We start from the raw sequence: 26,051 nt of genomic DNA, 5'->3' as shown, positions 1-26,051 counted from the left end.
GCTATAGTGAGAGGGACAGAAGGAGAAAAAGGAGAGAGAGAAAAAGAATGTGTGTATATAAATAAATAAATACCCCATGGGGTACGAGGGGGAGGTGGGGCATTAGCGGAAGTTTGAGAAGTCAATGTTCATGCCATCAGGTTGGAGGCTACCCAGACAGAATATAAGGTGTTCTTCCTCCAACCTGAGTGTGGCTTCATCTTTACAGTAGAGGAGGCCATGGATAGACATACCAGAATGGGAATGGGACGTGGAATTAAAATGTATGACCACTGGGAGATCCTGCTTTCTCTGGCAGACAGAGGCAGACAGAGCGTAGGTGTTCAGCCAAACAATCTCCCAGTCTGCGTCGGGTCTCGCCAATATATAGAAGGCCACATCGGGAGCACCGGACGCAGAATATCACCCCAGCCGACTCACAGGTGAAGTGTCGCCTCACCTGGAAGGACTGTCTGGGGCCTTGAATAGTAGCGAGGAAGGAAGTGTAAGGGCATGTGTAGCACTTGTTCCATTTACAAGGATAAGTGCCGGGAGGGAGATCGGTGGGGAGGGATGGGGGGGATGAATGGACAAGGGAGTCGCGTAGGGAGCGATCCCTGCTGAAAGCCGGGGGGGGGGCAGGGGAAGGGAAAGATGTGCTTAGTGGTGGGATCCTCCCTCTCGTACCCCATCCGTTATTTATTTATTTATATACCTTCCCCCCTCGTACCCCATCCATTATTTATTTATTTATATACACACACATTCTTCTTCTCCCTCTGTCCCTCTCACTATACTCCTTGCTCATCCTCTGGTATTCCCCCCTCCCCATTTCTTTCTCCCTAGGCCTCCCGTCCCATGATCCTCTCATATCCCTTTTGCCAATCATCTGTCCAGCTCTTGGCTCCATCCCTCCCCCTCCTGTCTTCTATCATTTCGGATCTCCTCCTCCCCTTCCCACTTTCAAATCTCTTACTAGCTCTTCTTTCAGTTAGTCCTGACGAAGGGTCCCGGCCCAAAACGTTGACTGTACCTCTTCCTAGAGATGCTGCCTGGTCTGCTGCGTTCACCAGCAACTTTTATGTGTGTTGCTTGAAATTCCAGCATCTGCAGATTTCCTCGTGTTTGCGTTTTTAAATAGCCAGTTCAGTGGCTTGGCTCTTGCACTGTTGCACACGCAAAGGGGGCACTGGGACAAAGACTGAGTTGTAACCCAGGAGTCTGATTTCCCACCCCATACCTGGTTCGAAAGTGGCTTTTCCCCCAAGGTTTTGGCGACACTGAATGTAGCCTACAAGTTCTACCTGCATTTATGTTTTTAGGAGAGGATCAGAGAGTATTCTAAAGAAAACATAACCTTCAAGCCATAAGGGATTTCCAAAATGATTTGAGGTTGTGTTGTAGCTTTACTGCACACTGCACATTCTCTCTAATAGACTATAAGGCATAGAAATAGAATTAGGCTATTTGGCTCATCGTGGCTGATTTATTCATCCCCCTCAACCCCATTCTCCTCCCTTCTCCCTGTAACTTTTGACATCTTTACTAATCAAGAACCTACCAACCTCTGCTTTAAATCTACCCAGTGGCTCGGCCTCCACAGCTGTCTGTGGCAATGAATTGCACAGATTCACCAGCCTCCCTTTAAGCCAGGGGTTCCCAAACTTCACTATGTCATAGACCCCCTAACCTCTAAAGAATACATCAGGCACATCAGAACATCTAAGACATAAGATCATTCTACTCCACATGCGCACAATCTTCATCCTCACACAGACTGGGAACCCTTTCTCTGGTCATTTATATACGATATGGTCTTTCCTGACATATAAACACATGCAATTCCTCTTGTTTAAATCCAAACTTTCAAATAAAATAAACGTCATAATCTTTTCCTCCAATATGTAGACAGATATACTATCACTATATGTTTTCTTTCTATCTGTTATGTGATCCATCAATTGCTTTGTTAGGTGGACATAATGGGTCAGACGGCCCCTTCCCCTGTTTAAAACATGCTTTTCTACACACCTATAACCTCTCCTATCTCTACATAATACGTGTTCATTGCCTGCAGTTTCTCTATAATATACACAGGGTGTGCTGTTTGCTTTCCATGTCAGTCTTTTCTTCAGGGACTGTGAAACGAAAATAGATATCACGTCACTGAGTCACACGGACGGTAGAATGACTCATGTGACACAATGTCTTTTCAGGAAGTACAACTCCAGCAGTCCATCCCTCACTTTCAATCCTCAGCCACTGGTATGACTCCAGTAAATTTCTTTCAAATGCCGGGGGAAGGGAAAATAGGGAATGGCTAGCTAGCTCTCGCCGTGTCTCTCCTGAAGACATTCACTCTTTCCCAGAATCAGCTCTGCATGGGCATCCTTTCTCCATTCTAAAGTGCCAAGCCTCCATAAAATAATGGACAAATGATGTCTTTGTGACAAATACCAGATAAGGGCCGATGGTCGAAGGCCCTGGTTTGCCGCTTATGGATACTGGAGACCCGATATCTGTGAGGCTGCAAGTCAGAGGCCTGATGTCTGTGGGTCTGGGGGTTGGAGGCCCAGAGTTGGACTGTCCTGGGTTTTAGACGTGTTCTGTTGTTGTTTTGTTTTGTTGCTTGTGTTTGTTGTTGCTGATGCTTATGTTGTTCTGCTGAACACGGTGGGCATTCCATGTTGGCACCAGAATTTGAGGTGACACTTGCAAGCTGCCCCTAGCTCATCCTTAGATTGTGTTGGTTGTCAACACAAACAATGCATTTCACTATATATTCAATGTACATGTGATAAATAAATTAATCTGAATGTGATTAGGTTATTTCAACATGGGATAGATCTTGAGAAATGTAGAACTTAAAAATTAAGAATGACAACAATCACATTGATTGGTTATACTCAGATATAAAGTGGCCATTATGACCTTCACCCCATAGCCTTACCCAGATGTCATGGTTCAGGCAGGGCCATCTTTCACAGGGTTTCTATATCTCCTTGCAAAGCCCTGCTGCAGGCTCATTGAAATTGTGCTAACATTAAAGATGACAAACAAAAGAAAATCTGCAGATGCTGGAAATCCGAGCAACACACACAAAATGCCAGAGGAGCTCAGTAGGCCAGGCGGGATCTATGGAAAAAAGCACAGTTGACGTTTTAGGCTAAAACCCTTCGGCAAGACTCACTTTATTGGAGAGTGTAAAGATGACACTTTACTGGAATCCAAGCGGATTTCCACCTCTTCTTCCAAGGCATCTCTCAAAACTAGCACGACGATTCCCTCAAAAGCAACCAGGAAAACACCAAACCACATACGAAACACAACGAAGCCTTCTATTAGCGATTTCCAGCTGGGAAAAGTCTCTGGCTGTCCACTCTATCTATGCCTCTTATAATTTTGTAAGCCTCTATCAAGTCACCTCTCATCCTCCTTCGCTCCAAAGCGAAAAGCTTTATGTCATTCAACCTATTTTCATAAGACATGCTCGCTAACGAAGACACTGTCCTGGTAAAGCTCCTCTACACCCTCTCTAAGGCTTCCACATCCTTCCTATAATGAGGCAATGAGAACTGAACACAACACCACAAGTGCGGTCTAACAAGAGTTCTATAGGCCTGCAACCTCACCTCGCGGGGTGGCGTGATAGCGTGGCGGTTGGAACAACGCTTTATAATACTAGAGTTCAATTCCCGCTACCGTCTGTTAGAGTTTGTATGTTCTCCCCGTGACAGTGTAGGCTTCTTCCCACAGTCCAAAGGTTAATTGGTCATTGTAAATTGTCCCATGATTAGGCTAGAATTAAATTGGGAGATTGCTGTGCGGCGTAGCTCAAAGAGCCAGAAGGGCCAATGCGCACTGTATGTCAATAAATAAATAAATAGATTCCCCCAATTTATTAATGATATACAGTATAAAACTCAGATTCATATTGTACCTATATAAAACTACATAATCTACAACATAGGTTATTGTGCACAGTTCCGGTTTTAAAATAAATGTTTACTTCTGTGACATCTCAAGCACACACAGTTTCATTAATTCCAGTGAGCCATCCATCAAGGAAGAGTGACTATAATCCCTGCTGGAAAGGCTGGTAATTATGAAGACATACTGTACGTTAAACTAATACTTTGATTAGGGACCTTTCATGCACCGTGAAGGCTGGCTCAACGGGGAACTCATCTGAGTCTATTGGAGTATGAAGGCATTATTAATCAAGTCAGTTTAAGGCTGAACTGTTAGCATATTGATTGATAGTGATTTTCAAAGGAAACCTCGTTTGCTTAGGAGCTTCGCTCTGCTTGAGTGCACAACTGATTGAGATTTGTGTATCAGAACCTCTACTGGCATTGAAATTCAATGTCTATTTGATCTATATTAACCTTTATTCATCTAATGGAAATAAATGATAAATTTTATGTACAAGAGAAAATCTGCAGATGCTGGAAATCCAAGCAACGCGCACGAAATGCTGGAGGAACTCAGTAGGTCAGGCAGCATCTATGAAAAAAAAGATGACCTGAAACATCGACTGTACTCTGTTTCATAGATGCTGCCTGGCCTGCTGAGTTCCTCCAGCATTTCGTGTGTGTTGCATAAATTTTATGTAATTAGATACAAGTGTCTGTGTAGAGATGAGGTGATATATTTATACTCTTAACACAGAAGAAATTGTATTATTCTACTTTGAAATAAACATGAAATTGGATCTACACACACCATGGTGGTTAGCACAATGCTTTAGAGTACCAGTGACTCAGGTTCAATTCCCGCCTCTAAGGAGTTTGTACGTTCTCTCCGTGACTGCGTGGGTTTCCTCCGGGTGCCCAGGTTTCCTCCCATAGTCTAAAGACATACCGGTTGGTAAGTTAATTGGTCATTGTAAATTGTCCTGTAGTTAGGTTTGTTTTAAATTGCTGGGCAGCTCAGCTTGAAGGGCTGGAAGGGCCTCTCCCATATGTCAATAAAAATTTTAAAATGCTGGAGGAATTCAGCAGGTCAGGCAGCATCTATGGAAAGGAATAAAGAGCCAACGTTTCAGGCTGTCAGCCTTCAGCGGTACTGGAAAGGAAGGGCGAAGGGCCACAGTGAGGAGTGGGGAGGGTAAGGAGTACAAGCCGGAAGGTGTTAGGTGAGACCAGGTGAGGGTGAAGGAAGTGAGAAGCGGGAAGGTGATAGGTGAGACCAGGTGAGGGGGAAGGAAGTGAGAAACCGGAAGGTGATAGGTGAGATCAGGTGGGGGGAAGGAAGTAAAAAGCTGGAAGATGATAGATGGACTTGGTAAAGTCACTTAAATACCTCATTTCATGGAATTTTTGTAGTACTTGAAATGCAATATTGTGTAACGTAAATGTCTAGAAATGAAAGCTTGACTTGCTTCTATCAGTTTCAATGCACCTCGGACAAGTTATTCATTTCTTTGGCAAAGGCACAGCTCTTTGGTGTCAATTGAATCATACAGAGGCAGGCTGGCCTTTGCTTTGGCCAGCAATTTGTAAGGGAACTGCCAGCTACGTCCTTCTTACAAGCCGGTGTACTAATGAACTCCATTGCGGCGAGGAAGTCCTAATTGTGCTGGAGTCCAGCATCTCTTCCTGATCGTACTGATTGCAGCTTCACGTCTGCTCTCAGCTCCAGGCAGTCATGACTGCTACACCAGCCCTGTTCATGTGACTGGACTTGCTGACCTTCATTTACAATGTAAAACTACAGGAGGTTTCAATAAGAAATTAATGAGACGGAAAGCCAATAACCAAAGACAAATGTAATATTTCTAAGTTTGCCTTCGACATGAAACTGGGTGGGACTGTGAGTTATGAGGAGAAGGCTTCAAGGTGACCAAATTAAGAGAATGAATAGATTGAGGATAATGTAGATAAATGTAAGGTTGTTAACTTCTGCAGGAAACTCAGAAAAGCAGAGTATTGTTAGAATGGTGACAGATTGGGAAATGTTGATGTGCTAAGGACCCAGGTGTCCTTGAACAAAAGTCGCTGAACGCAAACATGCAAATGTAGCAAGCAATAAAGAAGTCAAATGGCATGTTACCCTTTGCTGCAAGAGATTTTACAACCGTGCGTGAGGCCACACCTAGAGTACTATACACCATACCCAAGAAAGGACTTACTTGCCATAAAGGGATGCAACAACAGTTCTTCCTGGCTGCTTTTGGGGAGGGTGGGGCTGGAGGAGAGATTGGGTCATCCTGACTTGTGTTCCAGAGTTCAGAACTTTATTCCTCTTCTGCACAATCTTTTTTTTTATTGTAACTTATGGCATTTCTTTGTGTCTTGCGCTGTACTGCAGCCACAATACGACACGCCAGGGATAATAAACCTGATTCTGATTCTAACTGAGATCAGGACTAATTGAGATGGTCAAAATTCCGACAGGACTCCAAAAGCATTTTCCCCGGCTGGGAAGGCGAGGGTAGTGTGTCGAGGCAGGGGTCCCTATCTCAGCGTGCAGGGCACGCCATTTAAGGAGAAATAGCGTCAATCAGAGGATATTCCACGACTGCTGTGGAGCCCAAGCCACTGCATCTCTTCAAGAAGAAGTTAAAGCAATTTCTGGACAACACAGGCATCAAAAGTTATGAGAAGACAGTGGGTTAATGGGATTAAGATAGATCAGCCAGGGTTTTAATGAACGACTGAGGGGACAAGGAGCACTGAATGGCCGACCCCACTCCCACTTTTCTGCTTCTGTGCTTCTACTTTTTCTAATTATATTTTAGCAGTTTAATGACTTTAAGCATACTTTATTTTTTATGGTTAATTATTAAAAGTGTTTCTGATTATTGGCAGCACCGAGAGACAGTGGACAACGCCTCTGACACCACAGATTGTCTGAAGGCCGTCAGGACGCCTCAGTGTGGCCCCGGTCACTGCCCACTGCCCAATCTGCTGTGCAGGACGGTGCCTGCGGTGAGATTTTCCGGACAATCGGAGCTGTTGGGGTGCAGAAGCTGTGGAGTGATTCTGGGTTTCGTTTTAGGCAGTGATGGTGGTAAGGGCATCCGTGGGAGAGCACGCTAGTGTCAGTGATCATACTTCAACTAGGTGCAATGTTGCGGTAGATGAGAAAAAAAGATAAAAGAGGAAAAAATTGCAAAATGAGGGAAGGAAAGTTTTGCCAGACCGAGGACCAGTCTGGGAAGAATGGAAACTACTTGAAGATAAACACAAGAGGATCTGCTGGAAATCCAGATCAACACACACAAAATGCTGGAGGAACTCAGCAGGTCAGGGAGTATCTACGCAGGGATAATCAGTTGATGTTTTGGGCTGAGACCTTTCATCATCATCCGGCATTTTGTGTGTTACTTGGAAGTAAATCAGAGTATTTATAGAGATCGAGACTGAGTGTAAACATGTTCTCACTACATAAAGCGGGGAGCCACCAATCTAGTGCCCCTTGGATGTCAAGTTGAACAGAACGCAAGATAAGGCAAAAAATTGGAATCTCAATGTAGGGCACTGAGAGCTTATTACAGGCAGAAAATGCGTAGGAAATATAGGAGTGAAATTAAAAGGGAGATGTAGAAAGCAGAGAAAAGGTATGAAAAACTATGTCATGTTTCCTGATGACGTAAAAGTAGGCTGGCTGCCCCCGGAATCGTCGTGACTCTCAGAAGTTTCTTATCAATCCCATTCCTCTACTTACTTCCCTGTTCCCCATTCCCTCTTGCATGCCCTGTCAACTTTCCTCTGATTATCTTGCCACAAGTCTGTGGAGACATGGGAGATTCTGCAGATACTGCAAAGCTGGAGCCAGACACACAAAATGCTGGAGGATCCCAGCAGGTCGGGCTGCATCCATGGGGAGGAATGAACAGTTGACGTTTTGGACCAAGACCCTTCAACAGGACTGGAAAGAAAGGGGAAAGAATCCAGAATAAGGTGAGAGGAGAGGAAGGATTACAAGCTGCAGGGGGCAAGTGGCTGGTTGGGGGAGGGAGTGAAGTGAGAAGCTGGGAGGTGATAGGTGGAAGAGGTAAGGAGCTGGGAGGTGATAGGTGGAAGTGAGAAGCTGGGAGGTGATAGGTGGAAGAGATAAGGAGCTGGGAGGTGATAGGTGGAAGTGAGAAACTGGGAGGTGATAGGTGGAAGGGTAAGGAGCTGGGAGGTGATAGGTGGAAGTGAGAAGCTGGGAGGTGATAGGTGGAAGAGGAAAGGAGCTGGGAGGTGATAGGTGGAAGTGAGAAGCTGGGAGGTGATAGGTGGAAGAGGTAAGGAGCTGGGAGGTGATAGGTGGAAGTGAGAAACTGGGAGGTGATAGGTGGAAGAGGTAAGGAGCTGGGAGGTGATAGGTGGAAGTGAGAAGCTGGGAGATGATAGGTGGAAGAGGTAAGGAGCTGAAGAAGAAAGAATCTAATAGGAGAGGATAGCAACACACATCAAAGTTACTGGTGAACACAGCAGGCCAAGCAGCATCTGTAGGAAGAGGTGCAGTCGACGTTTCAGGACGAGACCCTTCGTCAGGACTGCACCTCTTCCTACAGATGCTGCTTGGCCTGCTGCGTTCACCAGCAACTTTGATGTATGTTGCTTGAATTTCCAGCATCTGCAGAATTCCTGTTGTTTGCGTTTAATAGGAGAGGATAGTGGACCATGGGAGAATGGGAAGGAGGAGGTGACCAGAGGGAGGTAATAGGCAGGTGAGAAGAGAAGAAGTAAGAAGAACGGGGTATGGAAAATAAAGAGAAGGGAGAAGGGAGGAAGAAGGGAGAAGGGAGAAGGAAGAGACATTACCGGAAGTTAGAAAAATCGATGTTCAGGCTGTCAGCTTGGAGGCTACTCAGATGGAATATGAGGTGTTGCTCCTCCAACCTCAGAGGCCTCATCACAGCAGTTGATACTTCTTTAACCTGAGAGTACATTTAAACTGTCCTAGGCTGTACGTTAGAAGAGCAAAAATCTAGAAGCTTTTCTTCAGTCAGAACAAACATAACTGATGGAAAGGCCTCTAATAAAATTTTAAAATTATATTTTATTAAGACTTTACCTACTAATTGCAATCATTTCTTGGCTGTACTAGATGAAGCCAGATAAACTGACGATCCACAAATGATTATTTCCGGACAATCAGGATAAATTATTTCAGTAAGCATTCCCTGCCTTTGTCCATGCCAGTTGATGAAATACATTTTTTACTAACATACATGTTGAAGCAAGTTGGTAAGAGTTTTGGTCTCACTGGGGCGGGTGTTGGGGGTGGGGTGGGGATGGGGAATTTCATTTCACAGAGAGCTTCATGGTTGGACTTTACAAAGACATTTTAATTGCTGACATTGGAACATTAACTGGGGAATGTTGCCAACAATAACAAACAAATCTCAGCTTGGTATGGAAGCAGGAATGCTCAGCAACAAAAATGTCTTCAGGAAGTTGTCCATCCATCATAGGCAAAGACCTCCCCACCATTGAGAACACTTATTTGGAGCACTGGCACAAGAAAGCAGATTCCATCATCAAGGACATCTCCACCATCCTGGCCATGCTCTCTCCTTGCTACCACAGACAGGAGATCCAGAAGCCCAATGTCCCCCACCACCAGGTTCTGAAACATTAATGACCCTACAACCATCAGGTCCCTGAATCAGCCTGGATAACCTCAATCGCCACTTCTCTGAACTGATTCTACGACCTACAGACTCACTCTCAAGGATTGATTACAACCCTTGCTCTCGGCATTATTTTACTGCAGTTTCTTCTTTTGCACATTGGTTGTTTGTCGGTCTTTGTTTATGAATAGTTTTTCATGAAATTCTATTGTCTTTCTTTTTTCCCTGTAATTGCCTGCAAGGAAATGAACCACAAGTATATGGTAGCATATACACATTTTGATAATAAATCTACTTTGAACTTTTAACTTGGAACAAAAAGAAGCATAGAGGAAAGAGTGTGCCCACTGTTGAAGGATACAATTGGTGACAATTACCATTTCCTTTTAACTTTGTGAAGTCCTTTGTGAATGGCTTTCTTCATAGATTTTTCAACTGTCTATGCCTCAGGTTTTCATACTGTCACCTTCAACCTTTCCCTCTGTTATTTTTGACTAACAGAAGCTATCTCTTTCCTGTGTCAACCTTTGTACCTGTCTGATCATGGAAGTCACTTTGGAAAATTATATGCAGGATGCTGTTGATTTAAAAATCAAATGGGAAAACTGATGGAAACTCAAGTCTTTTCAGGTCATTATACAAATCACATATTGCAATTTGTAATTTTGCACCCCCCCCCCCGTGAAATACCAGCTAAAAAGAATAAGCTCCTGCTTCTGCCGTTGGGCAGGTGATATAGGAGCCTTAGATCCCACACTGTTAGGTTCATAAACAGTTATTACCCTACAACAATCAGGCTCCCGAATCAGCATGGATAACTTCACTCACCATAACTCTAAACTAATTCCATAACCTGTGACCTCACTTTCAAGGACTCCACAACTTACGTCCTCAATGTTATTTATTATTATTAATATTGTATATTTTTTGTATTTGCACAGTTTGTCCTTTGCTCTACTGTGAATTTCTGCAAGAAAATGAATCTCAGGATAGTACATGGGGACATACTTTGATAATAAACGTACTTTGAACTTTGAAAAGTTGCCAGGCAAGTTGATAGGGTGGTTAAGAAGGCATACGTTGTCTTTATCAGTTGGGGGATTGAGTTCAAGAGCCATGAGGCAATTTTGTAGCTCTATAAAACCCTGATTAGACTACACGGAGTATTGTATTCAGTTCTGGTCACTTCAATATGGGAAGGACATGGAAGCTTTAGAGAGGGTGCTGAAGAGATTTATCTGGATGCTCCTTGGACTGGTGAGCATATTTTATGGGATAAGTCGAGCGAGCTAGGGCTTTTCTCTTCAGAGTGAAGGAGGATGAGAGGTGACCAAGATGATAAGAGGCATAGATCGAGTAGACAGCCAGAGACTTTTTCCAAGGGTGGAAACGGCTAACACGAGGGGGTATAATTTTAAAGTGACTGGAGGAAAGTATAGAGGAATGTCCGAACTAAGATTTTTACAGAGAATGGTGGGTGCACGGAACACGAAAGCAGGGGTTGTGGTAAAGGCAGATACATTAAAGACATTTAAAAGACTTGGAGAGCTATGTAGGAGGGAAGGGTGAGATTGATCTCAGAGTAGGCTGAAAGGTCGGTGCAAAATCATGGACCAAAGGCCCTGTACAGTGCTGTAATATTCTATGTTCTAATCAAAACTGAAGTATTTAAAATAATTTTGTAGTTGAATTTGTATTAAAAATCATTTAAATACATATGCCTTGCAAGCTGTTGGTCTTACCCATCCTGAACAAAATGGAAATTTGGAGGTTATCTTGGCTAACAGGGCTATTCATCAGTAACAAAGGTTATCCCTCGCCTGTCGGATGTGTATAACGTGATAGGCCAGAACTAGCTGTCAGCAGATAGACCAAACATATTCCTGTTCACCTTTTACCGGTCCCCAGATGCCAGCTTGCAAGTAGAAATAGTCTTGTGTGTCACAATGCAAATACATGGGTTGGCACAAGTAAGCCCTGCCCTCTAAAAAGCCAAGAGATTCCAGAAAACTAGATAAACCACACCCCTAGGCCTTGCCTCTTCTAAGCACTTAACAGTGGCTGATGAATTTACAATAAAACATACTTAAAAAACTAAGAATGATAAAGAATAAAAACTTTTATAATAATTAAAATCATTAAAGCGAACAGAATTTTAAAACAGGAGAAAGTCTGCAGATGCTGGAAAACCCAGAGCAACACACACAAAATGCTGGAGGAACTCAGCAGGTCAGGTAGCATCTGTGGAAGTTAATAAACAGTCGATGTTTTGGGCCGAGACCCTTCATGAGGACTGAGAGCGAAGGGGGAAGACACCGAATAAAAAAGATGGGGGGGAGGAGAGGGAGGCTAGCTGGAAGGTGACAGGTGAAGCCAGGTGGCAGGGAGAGTTCAAGGGCTGAGGAAGAGGGAATCCGATAGGAGAGGAGAATGGACAATGGGAGACAGGGAAGTGGGAGGGGACCCAAGGGGAGGTAATAGGCACATGACAAGAAGTAAAAAAATCACTGTGGGGAATAGAGGAAGTGGTGGGGGGGTGGATTTGTTTACTGATAACCATATAACAATTACAGCATGGAAACAGGCCATCTCGGCCCTTCTAGTCTGTGCCAAACTCTTATTCTCACCTAGTCCCACTGACCTGCACTCGGCCCATAACCCTCCATTCCTTTCCTGTCCATATATCTGTCCAATTTAACTTTAAACAACATCGAACCTGCCTCAACCACTTCTGCTGGAAGCTCGTTCCACACAGCTACCGCTCTCTGAGTAAAGAAGTTCCCCCTCATGTTACCCCTAAACTTTTGCCCTTTAACTCTCAACTCATATCCTGTTGTTTGAACCTCCCCTACTCTCAATGGAAAAAGCCTATCCACGTCAACTCTATCAATTCCCCTAATAATTTTAAACACCTCTATCAAGTCCCCCCTCAACCTTCTACGCTCCAAAGAATAAAGACCTAACCTGTTCAACCTTTCTCTGTAATTTAGGAGATGAAACCCAGGCACCATTTTAGTAAATCTCCTCTGTACTCTCTCAATTTTTTTTGACATCTTTCCTATAATTCGGTGACCAGAACTGTACACAATAGGTACAGTTAGGATAGGAGAAATCGATATTCATTCCATCAGGTTAGAGGCTACCCAGGCAATATATATATACCCTGAGGGTGGCCTCGTCTTGTCATAAGAGGCCAGGGATTAACACATTGGAATGGGAATCGGAATCGGAGTTAAAACGTTTGGCCACTGGGAAGTCCCTCTTGTGGCAGATGGTGCGGAGGTGCTTGATGAAGCAGTCCCCCAATTTACATTGGGTCTCACCAATATAGAGGAGGCTGCGTCGGGAGCCCTGGACACGATCGGTGACCCCAGCAGATTTGCAGGTGAAGTGTTGCCTCACCTGGAAAGACTGCCTGGGACCATGAGTGGAGGTGAGGGAGGTGGTGAATGGGCAGGTGTAGCCCTTGGGCAGCTTGCAAGGATCTTTTAAAAGAAGTAAACCATCTCCCATTTATCCTTCTGACATAGCCTTTCCAATGAATGGGTTTGCAGTGCCAAGTCTTAACATCAATTATATCTTCAAGGAGGCAGCATCTATCATTAAGGACCTTCCAGGACATGTCCTCATCTCGTTACTATCATCAGGGAGCAGGTAAAGGAGCCTGAAGACTCACATATGATTCATAAACAATTTCTTTTTCTGAATAATCTATGAATACTAACTCACTATTTCCTTTCTGTTTGCATTGTTTGTTTATTTTGTAATTTATTGGAAATTTATCACTTTATACTGTACTGCTGCTGTAAAACAATTAATTTCACAACATATAAGACAGTGATAATAAAATTGGTTCTGGTCCTGAAGTCTAACCTGGGATATGCCAGCACAAGCACCGGGACATTCAGCAAGTTTATGCTCCACCTCAGTATTCCACCAGGAATCAGATGTCGGAGCAAAGCTGGGAAAGTACCAGAGGATTCTCACCAGCAAGTTTGGGACTTCTGCTGTGCTGAGCCAGCAGATCCTCAGAGAAGCGGTAAATGCTGTCCATTTGATATGGACCTGGCAGAATTTTCCCAGCAAGCTCTAGCCCAATCACACTACGACTAGTAATAGCAATTCAGCAAAATCCTCATGTAACGGATTGGGAATAAATTATTTGCCCAGGATCTTCTTCCCAGAGAGTAGAGTTTATTTTAATATTTCAACTACTATTTTCTTTTTAACAGAATTTTCACACAGTCAGGGTTCTCAATTAGAGGAGATTTAGGCAACTCGGCCCATTGAGTTTTCTCGGCAGCAAATTGCTGTTTTTAAGGTCCTTTAAATTCTTTGGATTTCTTTCCCATCTAATGCTGATGTTTATGTTTGAACAAAAAATAGACTAGAGGGAATCAGCCCTTCAATTTAATATTCAATGCAGACAAGATACTTCAACATGTGACCTTAATTTTAAAGTGTTAAAAATGGAGGTCTTCTCTACAATTAGTGAATACGAACCAATCAGTAGCCAGCTATTCTCCATGTTAGACCTAATATAGAGCTCTTATTTATGTGCCAAGGTTTCATGGTGAACCAGATGAATTTTGCTTCCAAAGTAACTTCACTTCCAGGCAAAGCTAACGTTGCTTCCATAATCGAAGATTCAAGAATGCAACTGCTTGAGTGATTTCTGAATCACAAAGGATTATGGGAAGGATGGCCACCATTACTGGCAGGTTGCTGGGTCTGCAACCGCTAACAGGAGCTTTATTTGTTCTATCTACTTAGCGCTATAGCATGGAATAGGTCCTTCTGGCCCTTTGAGCCACAGGGCCCAACAACTCCCGACAACTCTGATTTAACCCTGACCAAATCACGGGGCAATTTACAATGACCAAATAAGCTACCCGGTAGGTCATTGGTCTGTGGGAGGAAACTGGATGACCTGGGGAAAACTCCTTATAGGGGACGCCGGGACTGAACTATGAACTCTGAACTCTGATGACCTGAGCTGTAATAGCATCGCGCTAGCCGCTACCCCACCATGGCACCCAGAATGAGGTGGTAGCAACTTCAACGGGGCTCATGAAATCGCTCTCAGCAACTCTCCTCTCTCAGCTTGGTGACCTTCGATGGATGGTCAATAGCACTTAGGGATTCATTGTTTCCACACAATATCTCACATGTACTTTGATAAAACTCATTCAACTTCTTCTTCTCTACCTTTTATTTCCTGCGATCAAGTAACCATTCAAAATCTCTGCACTCCTCCAGTTCCGGTTTCTAGCTCATCCCTAATTTATATTGTTCCACCTTTGGGGACCATTCTACAATTGCCTCATCCTAAAGTCTGGAATTATGTCCCTCTCTCAACTTTCTTAAATTTGGGTCTAAACTCTCCAGTCTCATTCCTCCAATTACCTCCTGAGCAATACTGTCAAATTTTGTCTGAAAAGAGATCCTTTCAAGTAGCTTGGGGCAGACTGGATGCACTAAATAAAATGCAAATTATTGGATGGTTAAGATTAATCAGTGGGGAAAAGATGCTGCATAGTCTGATCTCACGGCTTTCACTGGGATTCCTAGGTAATGGAACTGCCTTTTTCTCCCTGCACAACCATCTCATAGGAGGCATTACCTTAAACAGCATTACATTAAACAAGGGACGAGCCAGTGTCCAGCTCACTATTCTGCCAGGTTTACTTGCCTCAGCGCTGAACTGACTCTGCAGCTGTGACCTGCGACCCTCAACCTTTGCCTCAGTGCGGAACTGGCTCCATGGTTACGGCCTGCAGCCATCAGGGTCCAGTACCAGCCTCCCTCGCCTCAGTGCGGAACTGGCTCTGTGGCTGCAGACTCACTTTCACTGACTCTGCGGTTAATGTTCTGTGTGTTATTTGTTTACTTGTTAATTGTTTGCACAATTTGTTCTATTTTTACGCACATTGACAGTCTTTGCCGTGCGAGTTATTTTTTTAACCGGTTCTGTTATTTTTCTTTGTTTCGTGGCTGCCTGCAAGAAGTCGAAACTCAAGGTTGTATACAGTATACATGCTTTGATAATAAATGTTCTTTGAACTTTAAATTCTTTCCATTTCCATAATGAAAGCTTCGTAAAATCAGCTTGATCACAATTCCCTTAAATAAGTCATTACTGCCCATAAGAAGCAGGATACCAATGACTCAGATTTATACAGCAGAGAGGATGCAATAAAGCCAACCCATGTGGAAAGAGAATTTACTCAGACCAACCAGCAGGCTTCACATCTCAGTCCACCTTGAACTGAGCCGCACCCAACTGTCATAAAACAGAGAGCTGCCTTGTTTTTGCTCGGAGTATTGCTCGGAGTGCAGTCGGTAACTGTCAGTGCTGTAATTTATGATGTCTTTTGCAATCTTGTATTCATTTGCTTTTCTTTTTAACTAACCATGTAGGTTTGTATCTTGATTGCTCACTCTCACCTCTTCACCCTTGCTGGTGTTTAATAACACCCCCAGATAGGATTATGTGGGAGATACAACATGAAATAGGCCATTCGGCCCTGCCACTTCATGCTGGTAATTATACTCCACTCACATTTCCTCTTTCCTTATCTATCAGTTTAACCTTGCATTCCTCTCGCCCTCATTTGCTTATCCAGAGATTGTCCTTTCCTCTATTCAACCCCCTTTCTGCTCTTCCACCACCTTCCATTCCCTGGCTCTGAACTAGTTTAGAAACTATTACTCCCTCGTGTTTTCCAGTTCAAAAGAAATATCACTGATATCGAAACATGCCTGCAAGAAAATGAATCTCAGGGTAATATTTGGTGACTTTGATAATAAATTTACTTCGAACCTTGAATTTTGAACATCTAGAACAGGTTTACATTTCTGTTGTACCTTTCATGACTTCAGAATGTCCAAAACCATACTACACCAATGAAATACTTTTGTACATCTGTTGTAAATTTTCGTACAGAAAGTCCCACAAAATGAGAAACAGTAATTATCAGATGAGGTATGTTTTGTTGTTTGGGTGGGAATAAAGGTTGGCTTGAGCACTCAGAAAAGTTCCTACTTTTCAACAGAGACTCTTATGCAGTTGACAAATGGGGCCTCACTTTGGCACATCATTAGCCGGCCAGAACGGGGCACGTTACTCAAATAACACACATCAAAGTTGCTGGTGAACGCAGCAGGCCAGGCAGCATCTATAGGAAGAGGCGCAGTCGACATTTCAGGCCGAGACCCAAATGTTTGTTTGTGTTGCAAGATCAATTAAAAGAGACAATTGTAAAGGATAATCTCGGGCTTGCTGCAAGAATCAGGAAGTCCACTGTTATACTTCTGGATCCTCTGTGCATTTGACAGCTAATGTATTTGAGAGTGCTCAGTGATGTCTACCGCAAATTTGGTTGAACTCTCACTCAATTTCAAGTCTTAGAAAACCCAACATAAATTTTCATTCATATGGTCCCTTTAACATAGGAGAAAATCCCAGGAGCATTGTCAGTAATATTTGGCACTAGTCACACAATGCAGAAGGGAGGGGTTGGCAACACAGCGACTATGCCTAGTGACTCATGTGTAACGCTGAGCTCTGCTCTAGTGTTGCCTGTATGGAGTTTGTACAATTGTCCTGTGTCCACGTGGATTTTGTCTGGGCATTCCAATAAAAGACGAGTTGATTGGTGGGTAATCTATGAAAGGAGGAAGGCTGAGCATAGGGCTAGCAACCCCATTCCATTAAAAACCTAATTCTACGGAAATGCCAACGAAAGCTCCAAAGATCTCAGTCCTGGGAGAGGAAAGATCTTCGCCTTGAAGATGTATAGGCGGGCTACACCTGGACTTGAAACACTGGCCAGGGCAGCGGACTCTGGTGTACTGCTCTCAGTAGTCTATACCCCAGTAGGGGTGACAGGCTTAAGAACAACAAGAAAAAATTGCCCCCAGTGTGTGTGTGAGAGGTAGAGTCTAGAGGGAGCTGGAAGTTACAGGGGAAAAAAATGAGCGAGGGTGTGGGATTGTTTCATGAGCTGGAATGGATTCCTTGGACTGAAATAGCCTGCCCCTGTGTCCGATGGAAATATAGGAATATGGATCTTCGGAGAACCCTCAAGCAGGAGTAGATGGACTGAGAAGTTTAGTGTGGCGATAACAAAACTGACGGCCTATCAGTCGTGGAATAATCAGATCTGTGCAATCAGATCCAGGAGGAATGGTATAAGGCTGCAGGAAAGGGGAGAAGGAAAGATAAGGGTCTTGAAAGGAAGGATGAGAACTTGAAAGGACAGCCACTTATTTGGGGCAACTCTTAAAGTGTCAAAACTAATTGAAAAAAATTTCTGGGATTCCTGTTGTTTATTTGGGACACTATGCCACTTAATTGGGACAGGAGACTGTTGCCGAATAGGTTCTAACTAGTGTTAGTCATGTGCACTTGTGTGGCTATTAGATGCTATACTGTGCTTTCATTGATCAGTTTTTAAATAGTGTCAGTTACATGTGCTTGTGTTCATAAAGCAGTAATTTTTGTCACTGATGGTTGTGAGAAATAAGCAGTAAGACAATTCAGAACTGTTTTGCTCACTGCAGTTTCAAGCATTCAGACTTGGAGATGCTAGAAATGGTCGGGAATGAAAAAGAAACTATTTCACTACTTCAGCAAGTTAGGAACTATGATGAATTTGAAGGTATCGACAATCATCTTGAATGTTACAATGAAAATGAAGACTTGCAGGATGCAATCATCGATAGCAGTCCATTATCTGCATTCGGTATCCGTGCTGATAATATTCATTGCATACTCTGGAAGAATTCCTCCATCGATTACTATTAAGAACTAATATACAGTTTTATAGTACTGTAGTACTATTGGTGGTGTTCTCATTTGTTCTGTATTTCATTTAAATACATAGTTGTTTACTCATTTGGTCTTTTTTATACCTTTTTAACTATTTCCACGAAACTTCAGCTAATTAGGGCAGTCGCTTAATTAGGCCAAAATAGACTGGTCCCGATGTGTCCCAATTAACCGGAATCCACTGTACATCGATCCGTTACATACACCAAACAGATCTTGAACCGCGTGTCATTCACAGTCAATGTATATTTCTGCCATACAATGGCTTTCAACTCCAGAGTAAGGTCTCTAAATGCCAGCAATCTGTAGGCACTTTGAGGAATTGCTGTAGCTGCTGCATTCAGTTACCTGCTTGCTGGAGGACATGCTTGCTAGCGCACTAATGCTTCCTGTATCCGCGACGACCATTGCTGACGGGAAGCGTGCAGTGTGGGAATACTGGGGAGGATCTGGTTTATGTGTGTACACTAGAAGGAAAGCAAAACAAAAGAGCAGTGTTAGATGAGCAATTTTGTCACGAACCTTAATCTTCAAACCTCTGATTTCTTCATAATCACAATAGAGAACTCAACAAAAACTCAAGACACACTTCAGTAACGAGCGCACTGCTTTCCCACATTTACTCAAACAATGAAATGTTTAACTTCAAGCAACTTAACAATAAAATAATTTACATATCAGTCCAGGAGATAGTATTGATTGAGAAAGTTTAACACAAGCTCCAGGGCTGTAAACAAAGGTAAATTTTAAAATGACATCAATGAGATATACTGTTGTTATCCATTTCTGAGGAGCTAAATTAATAAATATTCTTTACAAAGGAAATTGTCAGCATGGTTGTACTGCATCTGCTGAGGTGTTTTTGTTGAAAATCTGATCCACCTCAGCAGCATAGTACCAGCTCTGACAAAGCATCAATCAGCATCATTAACTTCAATGGAAGGGGATGACAAGCTCACTGTGTAGAATTTTGAGTGTGTTTTTTTTTCTCAAAGGAGAATTGAGATTTGGTGACCGTGGCCTTAGATCTATTTGATGGCATTGAACATCACCAACACCTCCTAAAGAGCAGCCTTCAGACCAAGAGTTTACAGCAAGGCTTCCTTTGACTTATGGTATTGGTCCATAGCATAAAAAAAGTTGGGAACCCCTGGATTACAGGGAGGCTAATACCTTGAGCTGGATGTCTGCAATCACAGGCTACAACCATCTGCCCACTCCCTCCCTCCACCCCTTGCAGTGAAAATAGCTAACTCCTCTGTTTCCAGGAATCACAGGGAAAATGCAAAGGACTGAGATGAACATCTCCAAACTTGCTGGTGAAACAGAAGGCTGGCCTGAAAGTCAGTTTAGAGGAGGACACAAAAGGATAAGGACAGGTTGAGTGACCACAAACACAAGAGGTGTTGTCATTTTGTAGAAAGTAAGACCATTCACTTTGGAAGTAAGAATGGAAAAGCAGAATCCCTTCCTAAATGGTAAGACATTTGCAAAAGGTGGTGTAGAGCTGAGTTTGGCTGTGCAGCTTCACCAAGGTTTAATATGCTTATGACAAAAGGGGTTGCAAAGGCCTGCGGTATGTTGGCCTGGACTTAAAAGTAAAGGGGTGTTGTTTGCAATTGCATGGTAAGATGACTCCAGGAGTCACTGTGCACAGTCTTGGTCTTCATACTCAAGGAAAAACCAAAGTTGCCTGGAGCTGGTACATCTATGCTATACCATCTCCAAAGGGCAAATGTATGTCATTCCTTGGGCACATTTACACAAGAATGATTGTTGTAATTAGTCATAGACATAGTCATACTTTATTGATCCCGAGGGAAATTGGTTTTCGTTACAGTTGCACCAACCAAGAATAGAGTATAAATAAAGCAATATAAAACCATAAATAATTAAATTGTAATATGTAAATGCCAGGAAATAAGTCCAGGACCAGCCTATCGGCTCAGGGTGTCTGACCCTCCAAGGGAGGAGTTGTAAAGTTTGATGGCCACAGGCAGGAATGACTTCCTATGAGGCTCAGTTGCATCTCGGTGGAATGAGTCTCTGGTTGAATGTACTGCAGTGCCCAACCAATACATTATGTAGTGGATGGGAGACATTGTCCAAGATGGCATGCAACTTGGACAGCATCCTCTTTTCAGATACCACCGTCAGAGAGTCCATTTCCATCCCCACAACATCACCAACTCATGCTGCCAAAGGGGTGATGACTGTCGCTGAATAACTTCACAGTCAGAACAGCAAGTTGTCAGCAGATAAGCCCACTGATTTGCTGGGAGCTTTTTGTGTTTGCAGTACAAGTTGGCTTTTCATTCTTCCCTCCTTCCTCAATACCCCAAAAGGCTCCCATCCCACTGTTAGAGGTACAGGGTTAGAATGTCCAAAGGCAGTGGAACAATTCCTCCAAACTGAAGAGATGAATTCCAATCCTGACATATTACTTGCATGTTTCAAACGGTTGGAGCCAACTGAAACAGGCATTTCAGAGAACCTGCAAATGCTAGAAACCTTGAACAACAGACCTTCAATGTGTGGAGGAACTCAGCAGGTCAGGCAGCATCTGTGGACAGAAGTGAACAGGCACCGCTTCGGGCCGAGACTCTTCATCAGGTCCTGCCTAACCTGCTGAGTTCTTCCGGCATTCTGTCTGTGAAGCACTTCGGGAATCTGCTTCCCATCATAATTCGCAAGCTAGGTCCAGTGCCTACAAGTTCCACAGCTGCGAAGGCACCAAGTGGAATGAGCAATAGGTGACTGTGCATAGATCACTGCTCGGCCAAAATCAATGATCAGTGGAAAGTACCCTCTTTTAGAGTGGGCTTTCAATACAATGTCATACTAACACTACTTCAAACATATTAAGCTCAAGAGAATCAACTGGTCTTTGGAAGTGGATGATTAGTCATAGTCATAGTCATGATCATACTTTATTGATCCCGGGGGAAATTGGTTTTTGTTACAGTTGCACCATAAATAATAAATGGTCATAGAACCATAAATAGTTAAATAGTAATATGTAAATTATGCCAGTAAATTATGAAATAAGTCCAGGACCAGCCTATCGGCTCAGGGTGTCTGACCCTCCAAGGGAGGAGTTGTAAAGTTTGATGGCCACAGGCAGGAATGACTTCCTATGACGCTCAGTGCTGCACTCGGTGGAATGAGTCTCTGGCTGAATGTACTCCTGTGCCCACCCAGTACATAATGTAGTGGATGGGAGACATTGACCAAGATGGCATGCAACTTGGACAGCATCCTCTTTTCAGACACCACCGTGAGAAAGTCCAGTTCCATCCCCACAACATCACTGGCCTTACGAATGAGTTTGTTGATTCTGTTGGTGTCTGCTACCCTCAGCCTGCTGCCCCAGCACACAACAGCAAACATGATAGCACTGGCCACCACAGACTCGTAGAACACCCTCAGCATCGTCCGGCAGATGTTAAAGGACTTCAGTCTCCTCAGGAAATAGAGACGGCTCTGACCCTTCTTGTAGACAGCCTCAGTGTTCTTAGACCAGTCCAGTTTACTGTCAATTCGTATCTCCAGGTATTTGTAATCCTCCACCATGTCCACACTGACCCCCTGGATGGAAACAGGGGTCAGCGGTAGAGATTTGTCCTGAAACTTTAGAAGCTAAATTTTCTTGGTTGAAGAGTTCTGTCTGGTGTTTGTGTGGACTCAGGTTGTGTACATCTGCACTGCCCCTCAGTCATTTATTCTGATGAGGAAAATACACTGGCTGGATGCAAATAACAATGTGTTTTATGAAGGCTGGCCCTAAGCCTATTTGGCCTATTGAGAATTGTATGGAACCCCACCATTGTTACAGGCAAATAGCTTCTGGAATCAATAGCTCTGCGGCAGCCTCAGCGGTTAAATGACAAGTCTTCTCTTTCCTGTGCCTGCCTTTGTGAAGAAATTCTGATCAAAGGTCACAGACCTGAAACAACGTTTGTTTGTTTCTCCACAGATAACATCAGGCCTGCCAACCATTTCCAACAATCTCTGCTTCTATTAAACAAGAATTGTCTGGAAAATCCTTAATTTTTGGTGGTCGAGGCCACTGTTTGCCTCATATCACTGCAATCTGTGTCATGGCTTACGAAGCATTGAAGCAAAATAAGGATTTTCATGAAGGCGGCATCCTCCCACATTGTAGCCCAATAACAGAAGGAAGCTTCTGAAAAGCACAGGAGGTGCAGCGGGATTACCTTTCCACAATTGGTAGACCCTATAACTTAAAATGCACTTATCTGATTTAATCCCGAAGTAAATGATGTGGTAGCACAGTGATTGACTCTGGACCTTACAATCTTTTAAAATTCCACCAGTTACCAGGCCACTTTGTAAGCACAAGTCATAACTTGAAGTACTGGCGATACTAGAAGGATGGATAGTGGATATATGTGTTGAATAGAGGGTGGCGTGTGATTTGGAGGGGTATATGTAGGAAGTGATATTCTTGTACCCTTGTCCTTTCAGTGAAAGAAGCCACAGATATAGGAGCAGTAAGTGCAGCTTCAGCAGGGGTAGAGAGAGAGAGAGGAGTGGAATGACTGAAAGAACTTTCGCATATAAAAAGACAATGAAGCTGTGAGATAGTTTCCATGTCCTCACTCCTCGGAGACAGCGAAAGGCCTCTGCAAACATCTACGCCAGGGCTGTTGACATTGCTAAACTGAGTGCAAAATATTGACATAGTGATTTATCTCTGGCATTTATGAGGGCAGATGTAACCTGAACATATCATAACCAGAATGAAGAACGCAGAGAGCTGTGTGTCTGACACAAGCATTTAAAATAATATATAAATCAGCTTTCAGTATTTTGAGGATTTTGTTAATTTGATAAAGCCAAGTTATTGCGATTACTACTTGGGCTTAGATGTCCAGGCCTACCGGCTGTCTGAAGGTTAACAGTAAGGATACCAGCAAGGTTGTCAAATTAATTTTATTTTTAATCTTGCATCATCAGAGCCAGCACCTTCGGCAGTGAAATAAAAGTGCCTCACGATTCTCAGTCAGTGAGAGGTGGTTTGCGCCTTCTGTGAATTAACTTGTCTGCTTTGTTTGACTACTTTTTTTGGGTGGTGGGTGAGCAATCTGTAAGATCACCCAGTAAGTCTGAGTGCAGAAAAACCTTTGACCCTTTTGATGTTGTTCTGCCAAAGCACCTTGTGGAAAAGTACTGCTCCTCGTAGTATTGCATGTCACACTACTGAAGTAACAACCAACTATTAACTATTACGACATCCTTTTGCTCGCTGCAGCTTCATAAGCTTCTTTTCTCTCCTTCCCAGTTCTGACAAAGAGTTTTTGGCTCTTTTTCTCTTCCCACCTTTGCGGCCTGACATGCTGACTGTTTCCAGTGCGTTCCGTTTTCATTTTAGCCCAAAGTACTAATCTGAGACAAGAGTTTGTCACCTGCCAGGCCAGATAGATAATTTAAATTCAGTTACTTAAAAGGGGCAGCAAGTAAAAAGTGCTAAGATTAATATTATTGGCTGTAAAACTCAAGGGTAGTTGACAAAACCTGCCTAGTTCGCTAATATTCTTTAGTGAAGGAAATTTGCCATTCTTACATGGTCTAGACCTATCAATGTGGTTGGTTCGCAAATGCTGCCTCAATTCAAGAGTATCTAGGGATGAGGAATAAGACCATAGGGCATAAGAGAAGAATTAGGCCATTCAGCCCATCATGTCTCTTCCACCATTCTATCATGGCTAAATGCTGATCTTGTCAGCAATGTCACTGTCCCGAAGATAAATATATTAATTTATGCTACGAAATAACAGCCAGCCTCATGCTTGTTCTCAAACATAGTCGTTATCATGCACAATCATTCCCTCCACTTGCCAAGACCATCACCGGGATACTTCTCCATTGACCCGGTCTAGTATTTTAAGGATATTGTGAAAGGAAGTTCACTAGAATGTTTCATGTTTCCAGGTATCATGAGCATTTGGTGGCTCTGGACCTGTACTCGCTGAGCTCAGAAGAACTATAGGGGAACTTACTGAAACCTATTGAATATTGAAAGGACTAGATGGAGTGGATGTGGAGAGGATGTTTCCTATAGTGGGTGAGTCTAGGACCAGAGGGCAGAGTCCCAGAATAGAGGGACATCCCTTTTGAACAGTGATGAGGAGGAATTTCTTTAGCTAGAGGGTGAATCTGTGGATTTCATTGTCACAGACGGCCGTGCAGGCCAAGTCGTTGGGTACGTTTAAAGCGAAGGTTGATAGGTTCTTGATTAGTAAGGGCATCAAGGATAATAAATCAGACTTGATGGGCTGAATGGCCTAATTCTGCTCCTATGTCTCATGGTGTTATAGTCTGTGAGTCTGAGGAAATCTAAACTCGCAATAATGCTGGAAAGGTAATCCATAATTCACCTGTATCTATAAAGTACAGCACCCAGCCATGCAAGAAAAAAACATTGTGAAGATAAGTAAAAAGGAATTCCTCGGCTTTTTCCTCCTTTGAGGTTTCAAGAAAGAATGCAACGCTTATTGTGCTGCTTTGATTGCAGTGCAGAGCAGTGGGCCCATACACCTCAGCACCACCCTCCCTAAGCCACGACAAGGTCTTACTGTGAGAGTTCTGCAGCTGGGTCACCGTGGCCATGAAGGGCTGCTGCGACATGTGACTCTGGGACTGCTGCATGATTGGCTGCTGGTGCGGACTGTGGAGCTGCTGTGAGAACTGCACGGGCTGCAGGGCTGCCAGGCTCCCCGCTGCGACGCTGTTAATGACAGGGACGCTCTGCCCTTGCGATGTGCTTATACCTGCAAGTGAAGAAGAAAGAGAAGGAGGTCACCATCCCCGGCAACAACAAAAACAAACTTCTGGTTTAGAAATTCAGCTTAAACGAAAGACCGATAACCCAGCACACTGGGAACGTTGGAAGAGCTGGAATAGGGGGCGTAGTTTTAAGGTGCTTGGAAGTAGGTACAAGGGGGATAAGTTTTTCACACAGAGAGTGACGGGGGCATGCACTGCCAGCAACGGTGGTAGGGGCAGATACAACAGGGTCTTTTAAGAGAGACTCTTAGATAGGTACATACAACTTAGAACTTACTAAATGACAATAAAAGAGGACTGCGTGTCCTCATAACCTAATAATCTAATCTATGTGGTAGGGAAATTCTAGGCAGTTTCTAGACTAGGTTACACGGTCCGCCCAATATTGTGGGCTAAAGGGCTGTAGATTTCTATATTCTATGTTCTAATAGCAGATTTTCCGAATTATTGGACGTTACACATTTTGATGATACCCAAATACACTTTTATTTCACTTTTTTTACACATTGCACACAGCTGATCAACAGTATGGTCACTGGTCCCAGCCACACCAGAGACCCCCAGATCGGGCAATATACCCCACACTCTGGATTCCCAGCTCACATTCCCGAATGATGAGGGAGCTCAATGCCGAATCGTAGAAACATAGAAAACCTACACAATACAGGCCCTTCGGCCCACAATGCTGTGCTGAACATGTACTTACTTTAGAAATTACCTCGGGTTACCCATAGTCCTCTATTTTTCGAAGCTCCGTGTACCTATCATCGGAATTTCCGAACAATCAAGTGGTCAGTTATCAGAACACTGGTAACTGTCAACTTTAAATGATAATAAACTGTCTGAGATCTTACTGGA

The 26,051-nt window shown here is 43.4% G+C and overlaps 1 protein-coding gene across 5 annotated transcripts in view; it reads right to left on the bottom strand.

The window, feature by feature from the left end:
* Positions 1 to 26,051, bottom strand: part of hnf1ba (HNF1 homeobox Ba) — a 112,717-nt gene that overhangs the window by 10,866 nt on the left and 75,800 nt on the right. For all 5 annotated transcript variants that reach the window (XM_063031255.1, XM_063031257.1, XM_063031258.1 and 2 more), the window contains 2 exons: positions 24,983 to 25,177; positions 18,732 to 18,850 (listed from right to left, as the gene is read on the bottom strand). In XM_063031255.1, the coding sequence (XP_062887325.1) occupies positions 18,732 to 18,850; positions 24,983 to 25,177 (314 nt within the window). The remainder of the gene's footprint in view (positions 1 to 18,731; positions 18,851 to 24,982; positions 25,178 to 26,051) is intronic.

This window comes from Mobula hypostoma, chromosome 23 (assembly GCF_963921235.1).
Source record: "Mobula hypostoma chromosome 23, sMobHyp1.1, whole genome shotgun sequence".
NCBI classification, from domain to species: domain Eukaryota; kingdom Metazoa; phylum Chordata; class Chondrichthyes; order Myliobatiformes; family Myliobatidae; genus Mobula; species Mobula hypostoma.
This window is presented reverse-complemented; position numbering and strand designations above follow the sequence as displayed.